Below are 25,057 nucleotides of genomic sequence, written 5' to 3'. Positions count from 1 at the left end.
GGTTTGTCTTATATAGGCCTTATTATGTTGAGGTACATACCCTCTGGACCCATTTTGTTGAGAGTTTTTATCATGACAACATGATGAATGTTGAATTTTGTTAAATGCTTTTTCAGAATTTATTAAGACTATCATGTGTAGTGTATCACATTGAATAAATCATGCATATTGTACCATCCTTGTATCCCTGGAATAAATCTCACTTGGTCATGATGGACGATCTTTCGATGTATTTTTGAATTTGGTTTGCTAATATTTTCTTGGGTATTTTTGCATCTATGTTCATTAGGAATACTGGTCTGTAATTTTCTTTTTTTTATGGTATCTTATCTGGTTTTGATATTAGAGTGATGCTGGCCTCTAAAATGAGTTTGGAAGGACTCTCTCCTCTTCTAATTTTTGGAATACTTTAAGAAGGTAGGTTATTAGCTCCTCTTTAAATTTTTGGTAGAATTCAGCTGTGAAGCCATCTGGCACTGACCTTTTGTTTTTTGGGAGTGTTTGATTACCAGTTCGATTTCATTTCTGGTAATTGGTCTGTTCAGATTTTTTTGTTCCTTCCTGGACAGTCTGGGAAGGTTGTATTTTTCTAGGAGGTTGTTCATTTCTTCTAGGTTGTCCAGTTCATTGGTGTATAATTTTTTATAGTATTCTCTAATAATTCTTTGTATTTCCATGGTATCCATTGTGATTTTTCCTTTTTCATTTCTGATTCTGTTTATGTATGTACACTCTCTTTTTTTCTTTATAAGTCTGAATAGGGGTTTATCTATTTTGTTTATTTTCTCAAAGAACAAGCTCTTGGTTTCATTGATTTATTTCTATTATTTTAGTCTTCTCTCTTTTATTATTTCTGTTCTGATCATTATTGTATCCCTCCTACTAACTTGGGGTTTCATTTGTTCTTCTATTTCTAGCTTCTTTAACTTTGAGTTAGACTGTTTATTTGGGATTGCTCTTGTTTGTTGAGGTAAGCCTGTATTGCTATGACTACCCTCTCAGAACTGCCTTTGCAGCATCCCACAGGTTTTAGGCTGTTGTTTTGTTTTCATTTGTCTCCATGTATTGCTTGATTTCTGTTTTAACTTGTTCATTGATCCATTGATTATTTAGAAACATGTTGTTTAGCCACCATGTGTTTGTAGGCTTTCAGATTTTCTTTGTGTAATTTATTTCTAGTTTCATACCATTGTGGTCTAACAAGCTGTTTGATAAAATTTCAGTCATTTTTAAAATTTATTGCGGCTCTTTTTGTACCCTAGTATATGATCTGTGCTGGAAAATGTTCCATGTACAATTGAGAAAAATGTGTATCCTGTTGCTTTTGGGTGGAATGTTCTGTAGATATATGTTAAGTCCATTTGATCTAATGTATTATTCAAAGCCTACATTTCTTATTTATCTTCTGTCTGGTTGATTTGTCTATTGATGTGAGTGTTTTTACTTTGACTCTTAACAGTGTTTTCAAGTGTTTAGTACATATATATGCAAACACATATACAATTTTAAATATTATGAAGTATTATTCCCTCCCCCCAAATATGCATTCGCAAAAAGCACTAGATAACTGGAAGGGAAACCAAACAAGTTTTTATACCTATAGCCTCTGTGTAGGATCACACTGCTATGTAAGGAATTCATTATTTAAGTTTATTAAGATATTTTAAAAAGAACAAAGTACAAAACGACAAGTTATTTTTAAACCATTTTCTAAACAGTAGCTGTAACCTACAACTTTTCACAACTCAGTTCTTTTCAGCACTCAAAATTTAATTATTTTGAATGAATTCAGGGGCAACAATTTAAAAGTGACCATCAATAAAAGTCACATATCTAATAAACTGACAAATTACAATAAATAATTAAAGTGTTAAATAATCACTAAAGAGTTTGAAATTTTACCCTAGAAATTTGGCAATTTTCTTCAACTATGAGTTGTATTTTACCAACAGTAACTGAGCCAGTCTGTCAGCCAATCTATCAACAAACATTCATTTACTGAGCATCTATGTTTTAAGACCTGTGCCAAACTTCTTCTGAAAAAAGCCGATTTTGCTTTCAATAGATAGTATAGTCTGTTAAGAAAGACACATTAAGCCAATAACTACTTGACTGATGAGTACCATAAGGTGTTCAATAGATAGCCTTGTCTCTTTTAAAGATAAAGGAAAGAAAAGTGGCTTAACATGGTACTTAAAATGTTTAAAATATAAATAATTTGAATGTCAGTGGGAGGCATGTAAAACAACTTGTAAACTTCTTTAAATGTTTAAATTCAGTTTAAATTCAATTTAATGTAATTTAAATTTAAACTTTAAATGAAGCTGTAGCTTTGTACAAGAAGCTATATTCATATTCCTACTCAAAAGGAGAACAAACAATGGAAGAATATTCCAAATGTTCTCCATTCTTCAGTTTCAACAATTATTTGAAAATCTGGAGTCTTCATTCAAAAGTTTGCAAATATGTCCAGTTATCTTGCATTAGAATATAAATTCCATGGTGTTGAGGAAGAATATGGTCCCTGCTAACTTTAGCTGATGGTCTCTTATGTGGACAGCATCATGTCCGATGACCAGTTAGTACAATATATCTGATTACATTCTCCCAAATATATCCTAAAGCCATGCTGCTCAACCAAATACCTTACTTTTTTTTTGAATAAATTAATTGTCATTTTCCTGGACATGCAGGTAACTTTTGCCTTGCAGAGAGAGATAATGCTTCCAGATAAAAATTCACTAGTCAGACTTCATTACGTCTTCCCTGTTTCCCTGCTCTTCCAGATTTTGGCTATAACAATTTTATGAATACTTGGTTGGCTCCCACCAACTCTGTATACCGTTTAGGATTCAGCCGTATAGGGGGAGGGACAGAGCAGCTGGGAAGGCTGACGGCAGTGATGGGCACTCTAAGATTATCTGAGGAAGGAGGAGGAGGAGGCAGCGATGACTGACAGTGCCCTGTGAGTGTTTCCCTGAGCTCCGTCATCACAGCCCACTCCAGGATGCTCACCTGGTCATTGGAAAAGAGGTGAATAAGATGAGACTGAGAAAGTTTTGGGGCAGTCATTCTCAGGATCATAACGACAATACTATAGCTGAGTAGAATTAAGCATTTGTTGGCCCCTGTACCTTCCTATTCTGCAGGGTTAAAGGTATCACATCCTTTAGAAAGAGAAACAACACAGTCAAAAGAAGTGGCAGCCATACTTCTAATCTAGTGAAACCATTTGGAGATTAATTCTGCAAAGACTTTGCCCCATAAGTTTGGATTGTGTGTGTGTGTGTGTGTGTGTGTGTGTGTGTGTGTGTGTGCATGTGTGTGCACATACACACACATATTACCCAAACTCTGTAATGAACAGCCTATGGCCATATGTCACAGCCAATACGTAATGAACTAGGTAATAGTGTGCTATTACAAATGGAACTCTGAGGTGTGCATGACCATCTAGAATCACACTCACAGACACTGGGAAGGACATTTATGACGGCACGACCAGTTGGAAGGGTGAGCAGTGCAGAGCCACCCTGACACATTGCTCTCCTCATTCCCTGCCCCATCCAACTCAAGCAGACTCTCAGCCCTCCAATCATGGGCGAGGGAGAGCCAGACGAGATGATGGCAGGAATGGCATTTTATTCATTTCTCATTTCTGCATTCCTAGTGCATAACTGCATAGCAGACCACCAGGAGTACAATAAATTTTTATGTAAGTTGCACTGAATGAAATAAACTAAATTCAGTGCCAGTTCTATCACTAAATCACTGTATGACCCTAGTTAAGCCACTTCATCTACAGCAGGGATGAAAACAATACCTGCCTCGAGTGGCTACTTCGGGTGAACCCATTTTGTATACTTCAAAAGCTCTATGAATTAATGCGTTACAGGATTCAGGTTTTTCTCTATCAGGCTTCTTCTCAAATATCCCCAAATATTAACAGGTTGAGAGAAAAAAAGAGCCAAAATTTTCTTTCTCCTAGACATTCTTCTGTTTTATCATACTGTTTCTTTTAATGATTTTTGTTGATTTTTACAAGGTAGCAGTCGCTTTTATCACCTCGTTAATTTGGATGTTCTTGGAACGTTTTCTTTCTATTAGTAATTTCTTTTTTCACAACATTTAAAATCAAATCATTTTGTCTATTTATTTTAAGGAAAGAAGACACCAATATGATCAATTCCCTTAGTGCCACTTCCACTAAGTTGATACCTTTAGGACTTTTTACGTCACTCAACTTTCTCCACCTTCAACTCTTAATGATTTTAGCACCAGGGAATGCTAGAGCTTTGCTTTGGTTTTGCTTCTGTTTTCGCCCTTGCTGTATGTCTCCTGTATTTTAAAGATGCCTGGGCACTATAAAACACATTTCTTAGTCATTCTGTCATTAAACATTTAGGTTGAACTTCATATTGGTAAGTTGATTACTCGTATTCATTATGCTTCTACTCCTTAAATTTCAGACTTTTTTTTTTCTTTTTGCTCAGAAACCTTGCTGAAATATTTCCATCCAACACGGTGCATGGATGGTATTTATCTGTCTGTGGCTATCAATAGCATTATTCTCCCATGTGGAAGAGCAGTAGAGTATTGGAGCTGAAATCTTGCCTTTGGAGCTGGGTTGCTGGGTTTTTGATCCTGGCTTGGTTACTGATTAGCAAGATGACTTCGGGAAAATTAATTTAATGGTTACTCAGATTTTTCACCTATTAAATGGGAATAATAAGAGTACCTACTTCATGGAGTTGTTGTAATATTTACATAAGAGAGAGAGAAAGAGAGAGGAAGTGTGTGTGCGTGTGTGTGTGTGTGTGTGTGTGTGTTTAGTCCTATACAGACAGAATGCTTAGAATAATTCCTGGCACCAGAGGTCTTATATAAGCAACAGCTTCACATAATCTTGACTAGAATTTGATGAGTCCTTTCAATACATTTATAATCAAATCTTTCTTAAATCAGATAGTTTCTCCTATTTTATAGCTCATCATTTTCTCGCATCCTTCTTTTCCTTGGACAAGTGTTGCGCTCTTGTTCTGCTTTTGAAATTTTTTCTGAATCATATCAGTAGTCTCCTTCATCTTTATATTTTCATTTTTTTTTTCATGTATTTTCACTTTCTAATCGGAGGCTCAACAGTGTCCCTGCTCTAATTAGACTACTTAAAAAGTTTTCAAATGAAAAATAATACTTTTCTGCTCTATAATTGAATCAGCTCCAGTGTGCTGATTTCTTTCCGTGGCCATCTGCCTTGCCTTCTGGGACAGCTGATTCTTGTCCCTCTCTGGCTGCTGGATCTGCTTAGGGGTGATGCTGTTTATTTTTTGTTACTCATTGTCTACCTATTGGCATCCCTTCAAAAGCTGTAATTCTAGGGACACCCAGAAATCCTGTGTCTGAGGACCTACACTGTGCCAGCCAGGCAGCTGTGATTCTGGCCCCGGTCGAAACACCAGGAGTACACCTTTCTTCCCCCGGTCTTTCTGGTTGCCAGCGCCTGGCTTCCCTTTCCTAGTGCAGGAAGGACTCAGCCTGCTTTTTGAGGGCCTCTGCAGGGAGTACCTGCAGGGAGGTCCTCTGCAGGGAGGACTCAGACACATGCCATCCAGCAGGCCCTGCCTTTCATCTCCCAGTGAGGGGGTCTGCAGGGTGTGTGGTGGTGGTCCTCGCTCAGAGCTCTGGCCCATGACCGCTTAGATGCACAGGGGAAGTCATGCCAGCTTCCCCAACACAATGTAAAGCATTTATTCGGCAAGCACAATTTATGACTTAGATCAGAGGTTTTAAGTTGAAAACCTAAGAAAATGGAAAGTAAAACTTTCTTTTGCATTTCTTGCTCATTTCTCCATTACTCACAGACCCAATACAGTGCCTTATGTCAAATGCTTACTAATATTTATTTGTTCAATTAATGTGAAGGTAACTATTCAATTGTTTCCCATTGCCCTTAGGAAAATTTCAAATGCTCTTGTTTACAAGGCCCTAAATAAGTTAGTGTCTACCCAGCTTTTCAGCCTACCACTTTTTTCTTTGTTCTTTTTCCATGACCATATTAGATTCATCCCAGGACATTGAATATACATGTTCTTGTCTATCTTGGACACAACATTTGCTGTTGCTCTGACTGGAAATCTTATTCCCAGTCTCTCCTCTCATCTCTCATCAGTATTTCTCCTGTCCTGCCCTATCCTTGACACCTGTCTTCATGTGTGTTGACCAACTTTTCCCCATTATTTTGCATCTCACTTAAATATCACATTTTCAGAGAATACTGACAACTCAGAAAAGAAAGACCCTTCATGTTATGCTCCCATAATACATAGTATCTTATACTTCTTTTATTACACTCATGAATATTTTAAATTAATTTTTTACTGTATCCTATTTAGATTGTTTCATAGGGCCATGACCATGTTGAACTTTAAAACTATTATAATTCACAATACCTAGTTCAACAGTTCCTGACAGGTACTTACACATTTGCTGGTGAACATGAAGGAAGGAAGGAGGGAGGGAGGGAAGGAGAGAGAGAGATTATAAAGAGAGGTACAATTTTGCTTTCAAGGAAAATAAAAATAGATCTCAAATTTATTTAAAGGTTTTAATCTTCATTATAAGGTAGCATATGGTTGTTAAGCACATGGATTCTCAGTCAGGGTATATGGTTTGAAATTTAGCTCTGCTATTTTAACTGTGGGCAAGTCACGGTGTTTTTGCAGGTTAATTTTCTTCTTTGGTAAAGTGGGGATAATAATAAGACTTCCCTCTAAGGTTTTGGGGAGGATTTGATGTGAAAAGATAAGCTCTTACCTCAGTATCTGGCACCTAGTAAACCCTCAAAACTATCAACTCTTATGATTACTCGTTTACCTGAGGATCGAAGAGAAAATAAGGACGTCCATTCTTCAACTGAAGTGCAAAATACTCTTCCTGACTGCCAGGTGATGCTGCAAAGACAATCAAACCTTCAGGCACTCTTGTTCGAAAGCTGGCCCTAATGCCTGGTGAGACAAATGCAGTCAGGGAATCAGGGCTGGGTTTTGTTGATTCTTTCTGGTAAACGTACATTTACTTTCATTATTATTTATGATATAGTGAGTACAGTCAGGAAATTAGACACAGCAATGTACTGGGATGGTACCAGCCATTTGGTTTTAAATGTATCCCAGAATGACAGCCTGTACTTGGAAACTCAAGCCCACACTCCCACTAATCAATATATAATGAAGTTTATATTTATGCAAAACTTATCAATATAAAAAGACATGCTGTCAACCCAAGATTGGATATGGAGAGTATCAATATGAAAATATCAGATTTATGAAAATAAATGGGTTTTTATATGAGTAAAGGAAATGTAGGGGGCCTTGTTTAAAATACGTATGAAGTTTAAAGAGTCAGTTAAGTAACAGAAGCTAAAAACTGGAAAGAGCAGCTATCAGGTGGCCCATGGAACTCATTTTCTGAAAACTATCCTGTAACCAAATGGTCTGCAGCCTTCAGAATTTCAGGGGCACCCCCTGTTCCTTATTATCACCTACAGCCCTGCCCTGGACACATAATGCTCATCTTGTGGAAATTTCCCCAGCTCAGGAGACAGGCGGAGCTTACAATGGTCCTATAAAGTGCTTTCCAACTTCCACCACATGCCCACCTCACCCCCATTCTTTCTAGTGTCCCACTCACTCAACCCACACTATGGGGCTCTTCCTGTGTGTTAGGCATCTTGCTTAAAGTATTGAAATTGGCAAATAATTTTAAGAGGCACAATCTCTGTTCTCAAAGAGTCTCACCTTAGTTGGAAATATAAAATGTATCTGTCTTAAGAGACAAATCATATACTAAGAATCGAATAAGAGCTCAAGAATATACATGAGGGTCAAATAAAAGCTCAAGAACACTGCACAGAAAAGTTAATGAATCCTGATTTGTATAGTAATACAGTCAACGAGAAGTATGAGACTTTGAATGGGAGAGAGTGCTCCCTTTAGGCTGGACTGGTAGCCGAAGGCCTTACCTAGGAGAAGCTATTGAATTGGGCTAAGTAAACTGCAACTGCCTCAGGAACCATGTCTGATTCATCTTTCCACCCCCGGCACATCACACAGTGTTCAGGTATACTTAGTAAATATCTTGAGTCTGGATGAGGAGAAAGGAGGTGGCAGGTGCATTAGAGTTAAGCAAGGAAGTTTCAGCAGGAATGTGGAGGCAGGAAGGCAGAAGTCATTTTGTGAGCATCGGAGAGCCAGTTTTTAAATAGCCATCTATGGAACATTAACATTTGCTGCACAGTAAAGAAGAAAAACCCACAAGCCAGTACCTGACATTAAGTTCTAGTTGGGGGAAAAGACAAGAGAACAAAAAACTGTAATGAGAGGTGGTAAGTGTTATGGAGATATTTACAAGACGTAATTAGACTCAAGAGGATTAAGGAAGGTGTCACAGAGAACGAGATGCTTGGGGTTGTTTTCAGGGAAGATGAAGGACTTTGGGGGAAACTGGACAAGGGCCTCAGGGCACAGAGAGTACTAAGGAAAGCTGGATGGGAAGGGCTGAGTTAAGAGATGATTCTAGGTCAGACCACCTCTCAGCCCCCATGGTAGATACTATCTGGCTTGAGAAGTTAGAGTAGAGGACAAAGATGGAAAAGAAGGTTGTGTTTTAAGTGCCTTTAGAGTGAAAAACATTTAAACCAGCAAAGGCAAGCCCGGCATGTGGGCTTCTGACTTTCTAAAGAAGTGACACAAATTATCCTGGTCTTCCTGGCCTAGACAGCTTCAGCCTCTGGGTTTTATGCTTTGCGCCCTTTTCAAACATGTCCTACTCATTGTGAATTGCCTCAGACTCTGTGATTCTCTCCCTCCTCTCTGCTAGGACATTATGTTTCTGCTGTTAGAATCAGTACCTGGTCCACCCTGGCCCCTCTCTCACTTGGCAGACTCAGATTGTCCCAACAAATCACTTTCAGCACATGCAAACTCATTTGAACCCCTTACTAACTTTATTACTTTCATCTCTCCTACTAAGTGGAGGGAAAAGGTTGAGCTTCCAGAATGGAATTTATCCCATAGACTAAAGGCAGGCATTAAAAAATGGGTGGAAATAGGGAATAGAATGCTCAAAGTCAGCATACAACCAAACTAATGTTGGAAGTATGGAGGGCGCAGATAATTTGACTACAGAAGAACCAGTTAGGATATCTATTACTATGCTTTTGGGAATAAGATAAGGATTGTTATTAAGCACCGGCAAGTAACTCAATGGGTTGAAAGAATGGACTCTATATTTCAGAGGAGACTCATTAGGACATGTTGATCTGAGGTGAGGATGTGAGTTAATAAGGCCAATTCTTTTCACCAATTATTTAGGGAAAAGTGGCATTATTAACACAAATAGGTTAGGTAAAGATAATAGTATAGGGTTGAGGATACAAGTTCAGTTTGGGGAACTTCAAGTTTATATAAATGGTGTAAGAAATTGTCCATGATTTGGAAATGAGAAAATAAACCTCAGAAGAGAAGATGAGACAAGAAAAATAAATTGGCAATTGTGTACCAAAAATTCACATCTCTGAGAAACAGATTGGATAGAGAAAGGAAAAGAACATTGGGGGAAATGCCCCACATTTACAAAAAGGAAAGAATAGGGGCAGTAATTAAGTCAGAACAATCAGGATGATATTATAAGATGGAAGCCTGTATAGGAGAGGACTTTAAGAAAGCAAAGTAGTAACCATGTAGGATAATTAGAGCTAAAGAAAAGCTTAGGAAACTGGTAATTACTAATCATTAGACACAATCTTTTTCAATTGAATGGAAATGGCCAAAGTCCAAACTGCTGGCTGATAAGGACTGAAGGATGGATGAATAGGTGGTGGGTTTAGAGCGCTCATTAGAAAAAAATTACAGAAAAAGAAATGGGAGGCAAAAGTTAATTATTACAATAGACCAGTCAGGTGAAAGAAGGAGAGACATCTGTCATCAAAACCACAGACATAGCCAAGGTATGGTCGACGTTCTGACCAGAGAACAATTATATTTCTATCAACTCGTCTATTCTTATGCTTCTCTCCTTTTGGTTCAGAGTAGCTCTCTCCTTCAGAGATCTTATGTTTCTGTCACTATTTCTTGATATTATATGTGGTGTCCAATACTATAATTAAAACTATTGCTTTAAAATCGACTGTTGAAGCTTATTTCCTAAAAATAGCTACAATTTGGGACATGAAGATGACAGAACTCTCTCCCAGAGTGCAGTAGGCACCTATGTGGCAGTAGGTAGGAAAATAAAGGAAGGATTTGAGGGAAGAAATTAATTATTACTCAAGTTAGGAATACAATTACTTGTCCCTAACTGAAAGGGAATTTGATGAATGAAATCGAATCAGAGAAAGAATTATTAGCCAAGTTATACTCTCGAATAAATCAACTAGTATTATACATTCTTCAAGGCATATGCAAGTGCATGTGCTTCTCAGACACAGCACTTAATTTCTAAGCTTTATACTTACATAACAAAGAAATGCATTCTTACCCCAACTACAATATAATACTTTACACTGATCAAGGAAAATGCCTTATGAAAAGGGAGGATTTAGTGTAGGAAGGGTAATTTGGTGTGATGTGTGGTCAGCTTGCCCCTAGCTTTGTCAAATAATTCAATCTTGTCATTGTTCTCCTCACATTACAAAGATAAATAATGAGTCATTTTCTTTTGTTTGTATACTATGAAGACATTAGAAAATGCACACCTCCATTGTAACATCCTGTTCTTGAAAATCAGTAAATTATTGCCATACACACAGACAAATCCTATCTTTTGAGCCAAATTATATAATTATGTAAGTTATGTAACCAATACTTTAAATGAACTAAAATTATAAATAGATGTACAAATATAACATTCTTTGGATAAACATATAAAATATTTCATAAAAATATTTTATGAAATATTTTAAAGAAAATACTATTGAATTTCCCAAGAGACAATGTAAAATGCCTAATGGTTCAAAATTATTCGCATCCCTTTTTCCTGTAAAATTATATATATATAACCCTGTCCATCGACTTTAGCCTGAGCCATGTGACTTGCATTGGGCACAGGAATGGAAGCAGACATGTGGTGCCCATGTGAGCAGAAGCCTTAAAATCAACCATGTGACTGAGCTTGACCCCTGTCTTTCCTTCTGTCTCATGAACGTGCTTTCATTCCAGGCCTGAGAATAAGAAGTCACATGGACCAGACGCAAGAAGTACCAATGTAGTTTTTCACTATAAAGATTTGTGTTAAGGAGCAGTGCTGACTAAAATGGGCAGAAAAGTAAAAAAATATACATTTATCACTTCCTAATTTTAGATGTTGATTTTAAAAAAAAACAAGGCAGAGAAGAATTATTCTAAAGTATAATTTTCTGTTTCAAGTGTTTGGAGAGGTCATAGATCATTCTTCAACCTCAATATTCATTCATTCTTCAAGAAATATTTAAGGAAAACATAACTTTGTGCAGCCTTCTAGGCTTTGGGGATACGTTGGTATACAAGACAGACGTATATACGTGACATACATTTAAAAAATCTAAAAATCTGAGGGGGATGGGATTACTTAACTTCTATGTAAGTGTGCTTTATAACTTAGAAATAATTATAAAGACAATACAGTTACAGGTCATGGAATAAGCACAGTTCTTAAACAATACAGGTAAAATATAATAGAAAGAGAAATTAAATTTGTCTTCATTAGAATTAAGAACTTTTGTCTAACAAAAGGCATGAATAAGAGAGTGAAAAGGCAACTAGTACAGAAGATATTTGCAATAGATTTTTTTATAAAAGATATATATCCAGAAAAAAAAATCTATTCCTACACATCAAAAGAAAAAGACAAACCATTAGAAAAATGGGGACAAATAGCTCTTTAAAAAGATGATGTCCAAATTACCTATAATTGTATAAAAAAGGTGCTCAGCATCATTAATCATCAGAGAAATGCACAATAAGATGTAATGCTCACTAAAATGGCCAAAGTGAAATAGAAAATACAAAGTGTTGCCTAACAGAGGAACTAGAATGCTCATAAACTACCAATGTGAATATAAGTTGGTACAATAACTTTGAATAGCTCTTTGGAAGTATTTATTAAGTTATCCATATATCTTCTAAATATATGCATGCCTTCTGATCCAGCTAATCGACCTCAAAGTATATATCCCCCCAAAAATATAGGTTCAGAAATATAGGTAAGTGTGTCTACAGCAATGCTTTTCATTAAACCATACATAAATATCATCAACAGCGGAAGGATAACTAAATGGGATACAATATGAAATGGGATACCCAATGAAAATGAGCAAATTATAGCTACAAGCAACTACATGCATGTACCTCACAAACATGACACTGTTCATAAGATCCTAGGCACAAAAAATTACGTCCTGTGTGATTCCATTTATATAAGTTTAAAACCAGGCAAAATAAATCCAGGGTGTTAGAAGTCAGAGTAAGAGGTAACCCTGGTTGTAATTTAGACCAGAGCTCGGTGCAGGGCTTCTGGGGCCCAGTAATGTTCTATTCAGTAATTGGGCGCTGGTTACATGGGGCTGTTCAGTTCTTAAAATTCATCAACTTGTACCATTTATGATTTTCACATTTTTCTGTATACATTTTAAACTTCAAAGTTTGCCTAAAATGCTTAGAGTATTAAATAATAGTTACATAAAATTCAAATTATAGAAGTAGAAAAGCTGAGAGTGAAAGTTTTCTGGAAGTTCTACCTGCCACCTTCAGAGAAACCACTGCCAACAACTTGGTAAACTTTTCTCTAAACATGTTACACACACACACACACACACACATAATGTCATTGTTCATTTGTTTTCTCTTTGCCAAGGTTGGGTTATATCACACATTATACAGCAAGTCTAAAAAATGTAATAAAAGTTATACATATTTAAGAGTACATGAGGATTTGATAGACATATACATAGTGAAATTTCTATAGTCATGCTAATTAATACATCATATCCTCACATGGTTACCATCTGTTTGTCTGTGATGAATGCATCTGAAACTTACTCTTTTAGCACCTTCCCAGTGCTCATTACAGTACTATATAGTCATCATGCCTGTACATTAGATCTCTAGACTTACTAATCCTGTATAAATTCAGCTTCATACCTTTGACCAACAAACATCACCCCAGGCCCTGGTAACCACCATTCTGCTCTCTGCTTCCAAGAATTTGATGTTTTGTTTTTTTTTCTTTCTGATTCCACATATAAGTGAATCCATACAGTATTCGCCTTACTCTGGCTTATTTCACTCAGCATAATGCTCTCCAGGATCATCCATGCTGTTGGAAATGGCAGGATTTCCTTCTTTATTGTTGCTGAATAATATTCCTGCGTGTGTGTTTACATATACATTCCACATTTTTCTTTATCCATTCAACTATTGACGGACACTTGAGTTGTTTCCATATTTTGGCCATTGTGAATAATGCCTCTACAATTTTTTTTTTACTTAGTAACATTCAGCGGGTATCTTTCCACATTAATTTACAAAGACAAACAATTTTATCTAACTAAAATTTACCATAGTTATTTTATAGTTTTACCATAGATACCATTTACTTGGGTTTCTATTTTTTTTTATATTAAAATTTAAAATTTATATTTTATGTTAAAAGTACTGCAACAACCATTTTTGCTTGTGTGTTTTAGTCTCTGTGCTAGTGTTCAGTTAATGTGAATAAATATTTCAAAATTTCATAAATATTGACATATTACCTTTCAAAACCAATAATTAATTTATGTGCTCTTCCATAATGTAAATGACCATTTCCCTATTATTTGGCCATCTCAGGTATTTCAAAATCCGAGATGCAAAGAATGAGAATTCTGTGCTGTTTTGATTCATTTTTTATATCATTGCTGGTGGTAAAATTTTAGGCTTTAAAAGCCATATATTTTTCTGGGAAATGCACATACAAATGTTTTTGCCCAATATCAAAGGGTCTATTTATTTGTTTCGACTTGCTTCATCCAAGTCATTTATATACTGTGGATCATCACATGTCACCAATCACCATTTTCTATTTCCTGGGTTATTGTAATCGTCTCCCCTAACTGCTCGTCCATTACCATCCTTGCTCTAAACCCCCCAAACAACATGCATGTACACACACACACACACACACACACACACACACACACAACAGTGACCCCATCAAAACACGATTCTGGTCACATCCTTTCTCTGTTTGGTGCCCACCAAAAGCTTCTTGTGTTACTCCAAGCACAAGCCAAAGCCAACACAATCGTCTATCACATCCTAAATAATCCAGTTTCTACTTCCTCTCATTTCCTAGTTTGCTTCCTGTTCCTTTCTCCACGCCAGTTACTTCAGTAACTGTTCTTCCCTCTGCCTGGAAAAATCTTCCCCTGGTGTCTGCATGGTCTGCTGGCTCACCTTTTGCAGGTCTTTCTCAAATTCAGCTTCTCTGAGAGGCCCCCTATGACTGATCTGTTAGCAATTATAACCATCCCTCCATAGCGTGTATCATCTCTAGCACACTCTGTACATTTATCATTTATTGAACTTATATCTCTATATCCTAAAATGTAAGCCCCAAACATTGTGTGCTTAATGCTAAGCCCTCAATAATTTTCTGTGGAATAGTTAGATGTCGATCCTTCCTGTGTAGATGTTTCTGATGTTTTCTTCCAGTTTGCTGCGTGCCTTTTAACCTTGTGGTGTTGTTTCCATTATGCTATGGCTGAAATTCAAAGATTCAAAATTTTTAAATATTTGTCTTCATTTCTTCTGGAATTGTGCTTTAATTAGAAACTACTTCCCTACCCACAAAGTAATAAAAAGTAGTCTTTAATATAGTCATATTCATAAAAATATCATTTCCATTCATATTTAATATAGTTGTATTCATATTCATGAAGGTCATATTCATGAGTTTTTTTAACATTTAAAGTTTTAGTCCAGATGACTCAGCTTCCCCTTGGATAATGATGGCAGAGTAATGCAAATCTTTCCACATTTCCTCTAAAAAACATTCTGAACAAGGAGAGTGAATAAAACCACCCATAACCCAATGGGAGAGAGAGAACACTAAAAGCGCATCAATATGTAAAGTACAGAAAAACACATTATAAGCCAGTAGAGCCAGCGTAGGAGTTCACACTGGAGTTATGAGTAAGGTAGAAAATGAACAGAAAAGGGGAGAGGGTATCAACGACCTAAGCATGGCAGAAATCAGATAAAACCACCCCTTGAATGGCCAACAGACACATGAAAAGATGCTCCACATCGCTAATTATCAGAGAAATGCAAATTAAAACTACAATGAGGTCTCACCTCACACCAGTAAGGATGGCTGCCATCCAAAAGACAAACAACAACAAATGTTGGCGAGGCTGTGGAGAAAGGGGAACCCTCCTACACTGCTGGTGGGAATGTAAACATGTTCAACCATTGTGGAAAGCAGTATGGAGGTACATCAAAATGCTCAAAACAGACTTACCATTTGACCCAGGAATTGCACTCCTAGGAATTTACCCTAAGAATGCAGCAATCAAGTATGAGAAAGATCAGTGCACCCCTATGTTTATCGCAGCACTATTTACAATAGCAAAGAATTGGAAGCAACCTAAATGTCCATCGATAGATGAATGGATAAAGAAGATGTGGTACATATACACAATGGAATACTACTCAGCCATAAGAACAGGGCAAATCCAACCATTTGCAGCAACATGGATGGAGCTGGAGGGTATTTTGCTCAGTGAAACAAGCCAAGCAGAGAAAGAGAAATACCAAATGATTTCACTCATCTGTGGAATATAAGAACAAAGGAAAAACTGAAGGAACAAAACAGCAGCAGAATCACAGAACTCAAGAATGGACTAACAGATACCAAAGGGAAAGGGACTGGGGAGGATGGGAGGGTAGGGAGGGATAAGGGGGGGAGAAGTAGGGGGGTATTAAGATTAGCATCCATAGCGGGGTGGGAGAAAGGGGAGGGCTGTACAACACAGAGAAGACAAGTAGTGATTCTACAACAGGTTGCTACGCTCATGGACAGTGACTGTAAAGGAGTATATAGGGGGGACCTGGTATAGGGGAGAGCCTAGTAAACAAAGTATTCGTCATGTAAGTGTAGATTAATGATTAAAAAAAAAAAATGCAGTTCCTATGTGGTGACCTCTAATGAGTTCTACACAATGATATAAAGGACATATAAAAGTGTAGGCAAAGGGTCTGTTTGTGTTTATACAGAGGATCAAAGCCTAATTTGGCTACCCCAAAAATGAACTAAGATACGATATGAAAAAGAACTTCCAACATCACCACTCTCGGGAAGACTCATGACAGAAGATGATCAGAAAAAAAAAAAAAACTTCAACAAAGATCCACACACTGTCACAGGTGTAGATGCACTCATCCCACCAGTTCCTGGACTTGCCATGGGAAAGATGAAGGAGATATCTAAGCTGGCCTGTGCATGCAGTAAAACAAAAATTGGACTGGATCTATACTGTTGGAACTCAACCAAGAATTAGGAGAAGTGCAAATTGTAGCACTCCAAAATCTTACAACCACAGACTATTTATCGTTAAAAGAACATACGGGATATGAACAGTCCCCAGGAATGGGGTGTTCTAGTTTATCTGAATTCTCTCAGACTGTTTAAGTTCAGTCGGACAATATCCACCATATCATAGATAAGTTTTCACAAATGCCTAAGGTGCCTAACTGGTTTTCTTGGTTTCACTGGAGATGGCTGGTAATTACAGGTATGCTTTGGTTAGGTAACTATATTCCTATTATGTTAATGTGTGTGCACAATTTAATTAGTCGTTTAAAACCTATCCATGCTGAAGTTACTCTACAAGAAGATATGTCAAAGAAATAATCAATCTTCCCAGGTTTTCTTCTGCCTGCTACTTCTGTAGCTTTTCTTCTTCCTACCTAATCACAACCTTTAAATAGAACTCGTGCCACATGTCGAATTTACCGAGTATCATAATTCTTCCAAGTGGTAAAGACACCTCAAGACAAATGCTGGGCATAGAAGCTACAGGGCATAAATATGCAAAGAAGTAAAAAGCTAACCTTTTCAAACGATAAGGCTTCTCTCTCACTTACCAACCTAACATTTCCCTGTAGGGCCCCGGAAGATGACTGGTTAGCCAGAGACGGGTAAGATTCCTCAAGGGAGGAACAACCTAAGACAGGCACAGTCGCAGGGGGGCCATCTGGTGAGAAAATGGGGAGCAGCAGAGGTGAGGCTTAGAACCTCCCCCCTCATGTTCTGAGAGAAATCTTCTGCATACGTGGATGTTTATTGCCCTCGTCTAGCTTGGATTAACACATAGTCTACAGGCACACACCTGATCATCTACATTTGCTCTCTTACAACACTAAACTCTGTTTTCTACCTTTATCTCATATCTACCTACCACTTCAGCATTTTATTAAAAATAATAATAATAGAGAAATGTGGTATCCACATATAAATCAGGTTTAAAAATCAAATGAATATTCATATTTGAACTGACTGTGTATAGTTCATAATGCATTAACAAAACCGAAAGCTTCTGTGATGACTGCCCTTGCACTGTTCACCTTGTAACTTATTCACTATGTAAGAATTTGTACTCCATGTAAGAATTTGTTCGTTATGCATCAGAAGATTGGAGACTGACGAAAATTGGGCTTGGGGTGGATTAATGATTGTGCATTGAGAATTGACCCCCCTATACAGAGATTTGTTGTGGTTAACAACTATTTGATCAATAAATATGAGAGATGCCCTCACAATATATATATATATATATATATATATATATATATAAACACACTTCCAATTGTAAAATAAATAAGTAACCGGGATGTAATGTATAGCATAAGGAATATAGTCAAAATATTGTAACAACTTGGTATGGTGATACCTGGTACCTAGAAATATCATGAATATCATGTATATAAATGTTGAGTCGCTGTGTTGTACACCTGAAACTAATGTAATGCAATGCTGTTGTCAACTACCCTTCAATAAAAAAAAAAAAAAAAAAAAAAAAAAAAACCACCCCTTGAAAGTCAGTCCCTCCCTGGGTGAAAAGGCACGGAGAACAGGACTTACGCCTGCTGGGTCAAAACACTCGAAATTCAGAGAAAGAGGCCCCAAAAGGGCCCAGAAAAGGAGAGGGCAGTCCGTGGAAGGCCCTACTTCTGGGAAAGAGGGAGACAAGCTGAAGGGGCCATCTCTCTTAGACTAAGAGGAGGAAGCAAATAAGAAATTAAGAGTTCTACAGAAACAAAAGACAATCAGAAAATCTGAAAATACACAAACCACTCACAGAGAGCACCGTCCATAAAATAAACCACCTTTCGTGAAAACACAGAATATGTCTCTTGAACCAAGAAACCTACCAAGCCTCCCCAAAACCTCCATCCTGACATATCCTTGTTATTGTAGATCCAGGAGAATATAAGACATTTCAAAATAATTAGAAATAGTCAGGTAATATCCATACAAAGCAACTGTAAGAACAAAAAGAAAATGAGAACCAAAACATTTCGGCTAATGAAAATTCTTCCCTCTAAAATCCAAACACAGAGAAGGAAACTGTAATACATTTTCCCGGCATGAATAACAGAACTGCTTAAAAGCATTTACAGATATGAACAAAAAAAATCTGTATCAGAATTTCAAAATCTCATAATTGGTGTGGATATACAGACTATCTAAAATTCTACAACTCAAAAAACAGGGGCAAAATGTTTGAACAGTCACTTGACTTAAAATCCTTGATATGAGAATAACCAAGTCTCACAAGAAAGACGCTCGATTTTATCAACCAGGGAACTGAAATTAAAAGTACAGTGAGATACCAAGCCATACTCACCAGAATGATTAACATTTAAAACTCCATATTCTGCACTCACTACAAAATGGCTAAAATGTACAATACCCAGTTCCACCAAACTTGTGATACAACTGGAACTCTCATACATTGCTCAGTAAGTATAAGATGGAACACCTTTTTGGAAAACTGCTTGGTAGTTTCTAAGTTAAACAGGTATTAGCCTATGACCCATTTTGTGTCTGCCTTTTCATTTTCTTAGCATCTTTTGAAGAAGTTAAATTTATCATTTTTTAATGGACAGTGCTTTTGTATTCTGTCCAAGAAGTCTTTACCAACACCCAGATCACCATGATATTTTCTTATTTTTCTTCTAGAAGTTTTATAACTTTTAGCTTTTACTTGTAGGTCTATAATTCCATCTGAAATTAATTTGGATATATGAGGTGAGATAGGTGTCAATCTTCATTTTTTCCAGACTATTCCAGACTATGCAATATCATTTGTTGAAAAGATGTACTTCTTGCATCAAATTGCCTTAATTCCATCAAATTTAATTGATACTGAAAATTCTGAGTTTATTTCTAATTTATTTGCCAGTATTTCCACAAATACTATGAAGTCTTAATTGTGTGGCTTTAAGTCTTATTTAAGATTTATTTATTTAAGGCTTTATTTTAGTTAGATAGCATAAGTATGCCAAATTTATTATACTTTATTATGGAATTTTTTTGGAATATTCTAGACTTTTTTGCATTTCCTTTTAATTTGTGGAATCAACTTAAGACTTCCCTTTAAAAATCTTGCTAGAAATTTGGTCATTACATTAAACCTAGAGACTGATTTTGTGGGATATGTCTATTATAACTATATTTTGCTTTTTATCTACAGGTATGACAGGACTATTATTGATTTAGGTTTACATAATTTTTCTAAGTTTTATAGTTTTAGATATAGAGTCTTTTCATTTATTTTGTAAAAATTATTATTATTATTATTTTTTTTTAATAATTATTTTTTATTGAAGGGTAGTTGACACACAGTATTACATTACATGAGTTTCAAGTGTACAACACAGTGGTAGAACATTTATATACATAATTCTAGGTTCCAGCTATCACCCTACCAGGCTGTTACAATGTCTTGACTATATTCCTTATGCTATACATTACATCCCGGTTACTAATTTATTTTACCATTGGAAGTCTGTCCTTTTTTTTTTTTTTTGTGAGGGCATCTCTCATATTTATTGCTCAAATGGTTGTTAACGACAATAAAATTCTGTATAGGGGAGTCAATGCTCAATGCACAATCATTATTCCACCCCAAGCCTAATTTTTGTCAGTCTCCAATCTTCTGAGGCATAACAAACAAGTTTTTACATGTAGAACAAATTCTTACATAATGAATAAGTTACATAGTGAACAGTACAAGGGCAGTCATCACAGAAACTTTTGGTTTTGCTCATGCATTATGAACTATAAACAGTCAGTTCAAATATGAATACTGATTTGGTTTTTATACTTGATTTATATGTGGATACCACATTTCTCTCTTTATTATTATTATTTTTAATAAAATGCTGAAGTGGTAGATAGATACAAGATAAAGGTAGAAAACATAGTTTAGTGTTGTAAGAGAGCACATGTAGATGATCAGGTGTGTGCCTGTAGACTATGTGTTAATCCAAGCTAGACCAGGGCAATAAAACATCCACGTATGCAGAAGATTTCTCTCAGAACGGGGGGGTGAGGTTCTAAGCCTCACCTCTGTTGATCCCCAATTTCTCACCTGATGGCCCCCCTGCGACTGTGCCTGTCTTAGGTTGTTCCTCCCTTGAGGAATCTTACCCGTCTCTGGCTAACCAGTCATCTTCCGGGGCCATACAGGGAAATGTGAAGTTGGTAAGTGAGAGAGAAGCCTTATTGTTTGAAAAAGTTAGCTTTTTACTTCTTTGCATATTTATGCCCTGTGGCTTCTATGCCCAGCATTTGTCTTGAGGTATCTTTACCACTTGGAAGAATTATGATACTCGGTAAATTTGATATGAGGCACGAATTCTATTTAAGGGTTGTAATTAGGAAGGAAGAAGAAAAGCTATAGAAGTAGCAGGCGGAAGAAAACATGGGAAGATTGATTATTTCTTTGATATATCTTCTTGTAGAGTAACTTCAGCATGTATAGGTTTTAAGCTACTACTTAAATTGCACACACACATTAACATAATAGGAGTATAGTTACATAACCAAAGCATATCTGTAATTACCAGCCATCTGCAGTGAAACCAAGAAAACCAGTTAGGCACCTTAGGCATTTGTGAAAACTTATCTATGATATGGTGGATATTGTCCAAATGAACTTGAACAGTCTGAGAGAAATCAGACAAATTAAAACAACCCATTCCTGGGGACTGTTCACATGCCATATGTTCTTTTAACAATAAATAGTTTGTAGTTGTAAGACTTTGGAGCGCTACAATTTGCACTTCTCCAAATTCTTGGTTGAGTTCCAACAGTATAGATCCAGTCCAATTTTGTTGTTTTACTGTATGCACAGGCCAGCTTAGATATCTCCTTCCTCATTCCCATGGCAGGTCCAGGAACTGGTGGGATGAGTGCATCTACAGCTGTAGCAGTGCATGGATCTTTGTTGGGGTTTTTTGATGATCATCTTCTGGCATGAGTCTTCCAGAGGGTGCAGATGTTGGAAGTTCTTTTTCATATCGTATCTTAGTTCATTTTCGGGGTAGCCCAATTAGGCTTTGATCCTCTGTATAAACACAAACAGACCCTTTGCCTACACTTTTATATGCCCTTTATACCCTTGTGTAGAACTTGTTGGAGGTTACCACACAGGAACTACCCTTTTTTTTTTTTTTTGCTATCACTAATCTACACTTACATGACGAATATTATGTTTACTAGGCTCTCCCCTATACCAGGTCTCCCCTATAAACCCCTTTACAGTCAATGTCCATCAGCATAGCAAAATGTTGTAGAATCACTACTTGCCTTCTCTGTGTTGTACAGCCCTCCCTTTTCTCCTACCCCCCCATGCATGTTAATCTTAATACCCCCCTACTTCTCCCCCCCTTATCCCTCCCTACCCACCCATCCTCCCCAGTCCCTTTCCCTTTGGTACCTGTTAGTCCATTCTTGAGTTCTGTGATTCTGCTGCTGTTTTGTTCCTTCAGTTTTTCCTTTGTTCTTATATTCCACAGATAAGTGAAATCATTTGGTATTTCTCTTTCTCCGCTTGGCTTGTTTCACCTAGCATAATACCCTCCAGCTCCATCCATGTTGCTGCAAATGATTGGATTTGCCCTTTTCTTATAGCTGAGTAGTATTCCATTGTGTATATGTACCACATCTTCTTTATCCATTCATCTACTGATGGACATTTAGGTTGCTTCCAATTCTTGGCTATTGTAAATAGTGCTGCAATAAACATAGGGGTGCATCTGTCTTTCTCAAACTTGATTGCTGCATTCTTAGGGTAAATTCCTAGGAGTGGAATTCCTGGGTCAAATGGTAAGTCTGTTTTGAGCATTTTGATGTACCTCCATACTGCTTTCCACAATGGTTGAACTAACTTACATTCCCACCAGCAGTGTAGGAGGGTTCCCCTTTCTCCACAGCCTCACCAACATTTGTTGTTGTTTGTCTTTTGGATGGCAGCCATCCTTACTGGTGTGAGGTGATACCTCATTGTAGTTTTAATTTGCATTTCTCTGATAATTAGCGATGTGGAGCATCTTTTCATGTGTCTGTTGGCCATCTGTATTTCTTTTTTGGAGAACTGTCTGTTCAGTTCCTCTGCCCATTTTTTAATTGGGTTATTTGTTTTTTGTTTGTTGAGGCGTGAGAGCTCCTTATATATTCTGGACGTCAAGCCTTTATCGGATGTGTCATTTTCAAATATATTCTCCCATACTGTAGGGATCCTTCTTGTTCTATTGATGGTGTCTTTTGCTGTACAGAAGCTTTTCAGCTTAATATAGTCCCACTTACTCATTTTTGCTGTTGTTTTCCTTGCCCGGGGAGATATGTTCAAGAAGAGGTCACTCATGTTTATGTCTAAGAGGTTTTCGCCTATGTTTTCTTCCAGGAGTTTAATGGTTTCATGGCTTACATTCAGGTCTTTGATCCATTTTGAGTTTACTTTTGTATATGGGGTTAGATAATGGTCCAGTTTCATTCTCCTACATGTAGCTGTCCAGTTTTGCCAGCACCACCTGTTGAAGAGACTGTCATTTCGCCATTGTATGTCCATGGCTCCTTTATCAAATATTAATTGACCATATATGTCTGGGTTAATGTCTGGATTCTCTAGTCTGTTCCATTGGTCTGTGGCTCTGCTCTTGTGCCAGTACCAAATTGTCTTGATTACTATGGCTTTATAGTAGAGCTTGAAGTTGGGGAGTGAGATCCCCCCTACTTTATTCTTCTTTCTCAGGATTGCTTTGGCTATTCGGGGTCTTTGGTGTTTCCATATGAATTTTTGAATTATTTGTTCCAGTTCATTGAAGAATGTTGCTGGTAGTTTCATAGGGATTGCATCAAATCTGTATATTGCTTTGGGCAGGATGGCCATTTTAACGATATTAATTCTTCCTAGCCACGAGCATGGGATGAGTTTCCATCTGTTAGTGTCCCCTTTAATTTCTCTTAAGAGTGACTTGTAGTTTTCAGAGTATAAGTCTTTCACTTCTTTGGTTAAGTTTATTCCTAGGTATTTTATTTTTTTTGATGCAATTGTGAATGGAGTTGTTTTCCTGATTTCTCTCTTTGTTGGTTCATTATTAGTATATAGGAAAGCCACAGATTTCTGTGTGTTGATTTTGTATCCTGCAACTTTGCTGTATTCCGATATCAGTTCTAGTAGTTTTGGGGTGGAGTCTTTAGGGTTTTTTATGTACAGTATCATGTCATCTGCAAATAGTGACAGTTTAACTTCTTCTTTACCAATCTGGATTCCTTGTATTTCTTTATTTTGTCTGATTGCCGTGGCTAGGACCTCCAGTACTATGTTAAATAACAGTGGAGAGAGTGGGCATCCCTGTCTAGTTCCCGATCTCAGAGGAAATGCTTTCAGCTTCTCGCTGTTCAATATAATGTTGGCTGTGGGTTTATCATAGATGGCCTTTATTATGTTGAGGTACTTGCCCTCTATTCCCATTTTGCTGAGACTTTTTAACATGAATGGATGTTGAACTTTGTCAAATGCTTTTTCAGCATCTATGGAGATGATCATGTGGTTTTTGTCTTTCTTTTTGTTGATGTGGTGGATGATGTTGATGGACTTTCGAATGTTGTACCATCCTTGCATCCCTGGAATGAATCCCACTTGGTCATGGTGTATGATCCTTTTGATGTATTTTTGAATTCGGTTTGCTAATATTTTGTTGAGTATTTTTGCATCTACGTTCATCAGGGATATTGGTCTGTAGTTTTCTTTTTTGGTGGGGTCTTTGCCTGGTTTTGGTATTAGGGTGATGTTAGCTTCATAGAATGAGTTTGGGAGTATCCCCTCCTCCTCTATTTTTTGGAAAACTTTAAGGAGAATGGGTATTATGTCTTCCCTGTATGTCTGATAAAATTCCGAGGTAAATCCATCTGGCCTGGGGGTTTTGTTCTTTGGTAGTTTTTTGATTACCTCTTCAATTTCGTTGCTGGTAATTGGTCTGTTTAGATTTTCTGTTTCTTCCTGGGTCAATCTTGGAAGGTTATATTTTTCTAGGAAGTTGTCCATTTCTCCTAGGTTTCCCAGCTTGTTAGCATATAGGTTTTCATAGTATTCTCCAATAATTCTTTGCATTTCCGTGGGGTCCGTCGTGATTTTTCCTTTCTCGTTTCTGATACTGTTGATTTGTGTTGACTCTCTTTTCTTCTTAATAAGTCTGGCTAGAGGCTTATCTATTTTGTTTATTTTCTCGAAGAACCAGCTCTTGGTTTCATTGATTTTTGCTATTGTTTTATTCTTCTCAATTTTATTTATTTCTTCTCTGATCTTTATTATGTCCCTCCTTCTGCTGACCTTAGGCCTCATCTGTTCTTCTTTTTCCAATTTCGATAATTGTGACATTAGACCATTCATTTGGGATTGCTCTTCCTTTTTTAAATATGCCTGGATTGCTATATACTTTCCTCTTAAGACTGCTTTTGCTGTGTCCCACAG

General features: G+C 37.0%; 1 protein-coding gene across 1 annotated transcript in view; it reads right to left on the bottom strand.

Moving 5' to 3' along the window:
* Positions 1 to 25,057, bottom strand: part of USH2A (usherin) — a 722,977-nt gene that overhangs the window by 421,712 nt on the left and 276,208 nt on the right. The window contains exon 21 of the mRNA XM_036931704.2: positions 6,874 to 7,004. Coding sequence (XP_036787599.2) covers positions 6,874 to 7,004 — 131 coding nt within the window. The remainder of the gene's footprint in view (positions 1 to 6,873; positions 7,005 to 25,057) is intronic.

The sequence above is a fragment of the Manis pentadactyla genome, chromosome 19 (genome assembly GCF_030020395.1).
Source record: "Manis pentadactyla isolate mManPen7 chromosome 19, mManPen7.hap1, whole genome shotgun sequence".
NCBI classification, from domain to species: Eukaryota; Metazoa; Chordata; class Mammalia; order Pholidota; family Manidae; genus Manis; species Manis pentadactyla.
The sequence above is the reverse complement of the archived record's forward strand: the minus strand, read 5'-3'. Positions and strand labels throughout refer to the sequence as shown.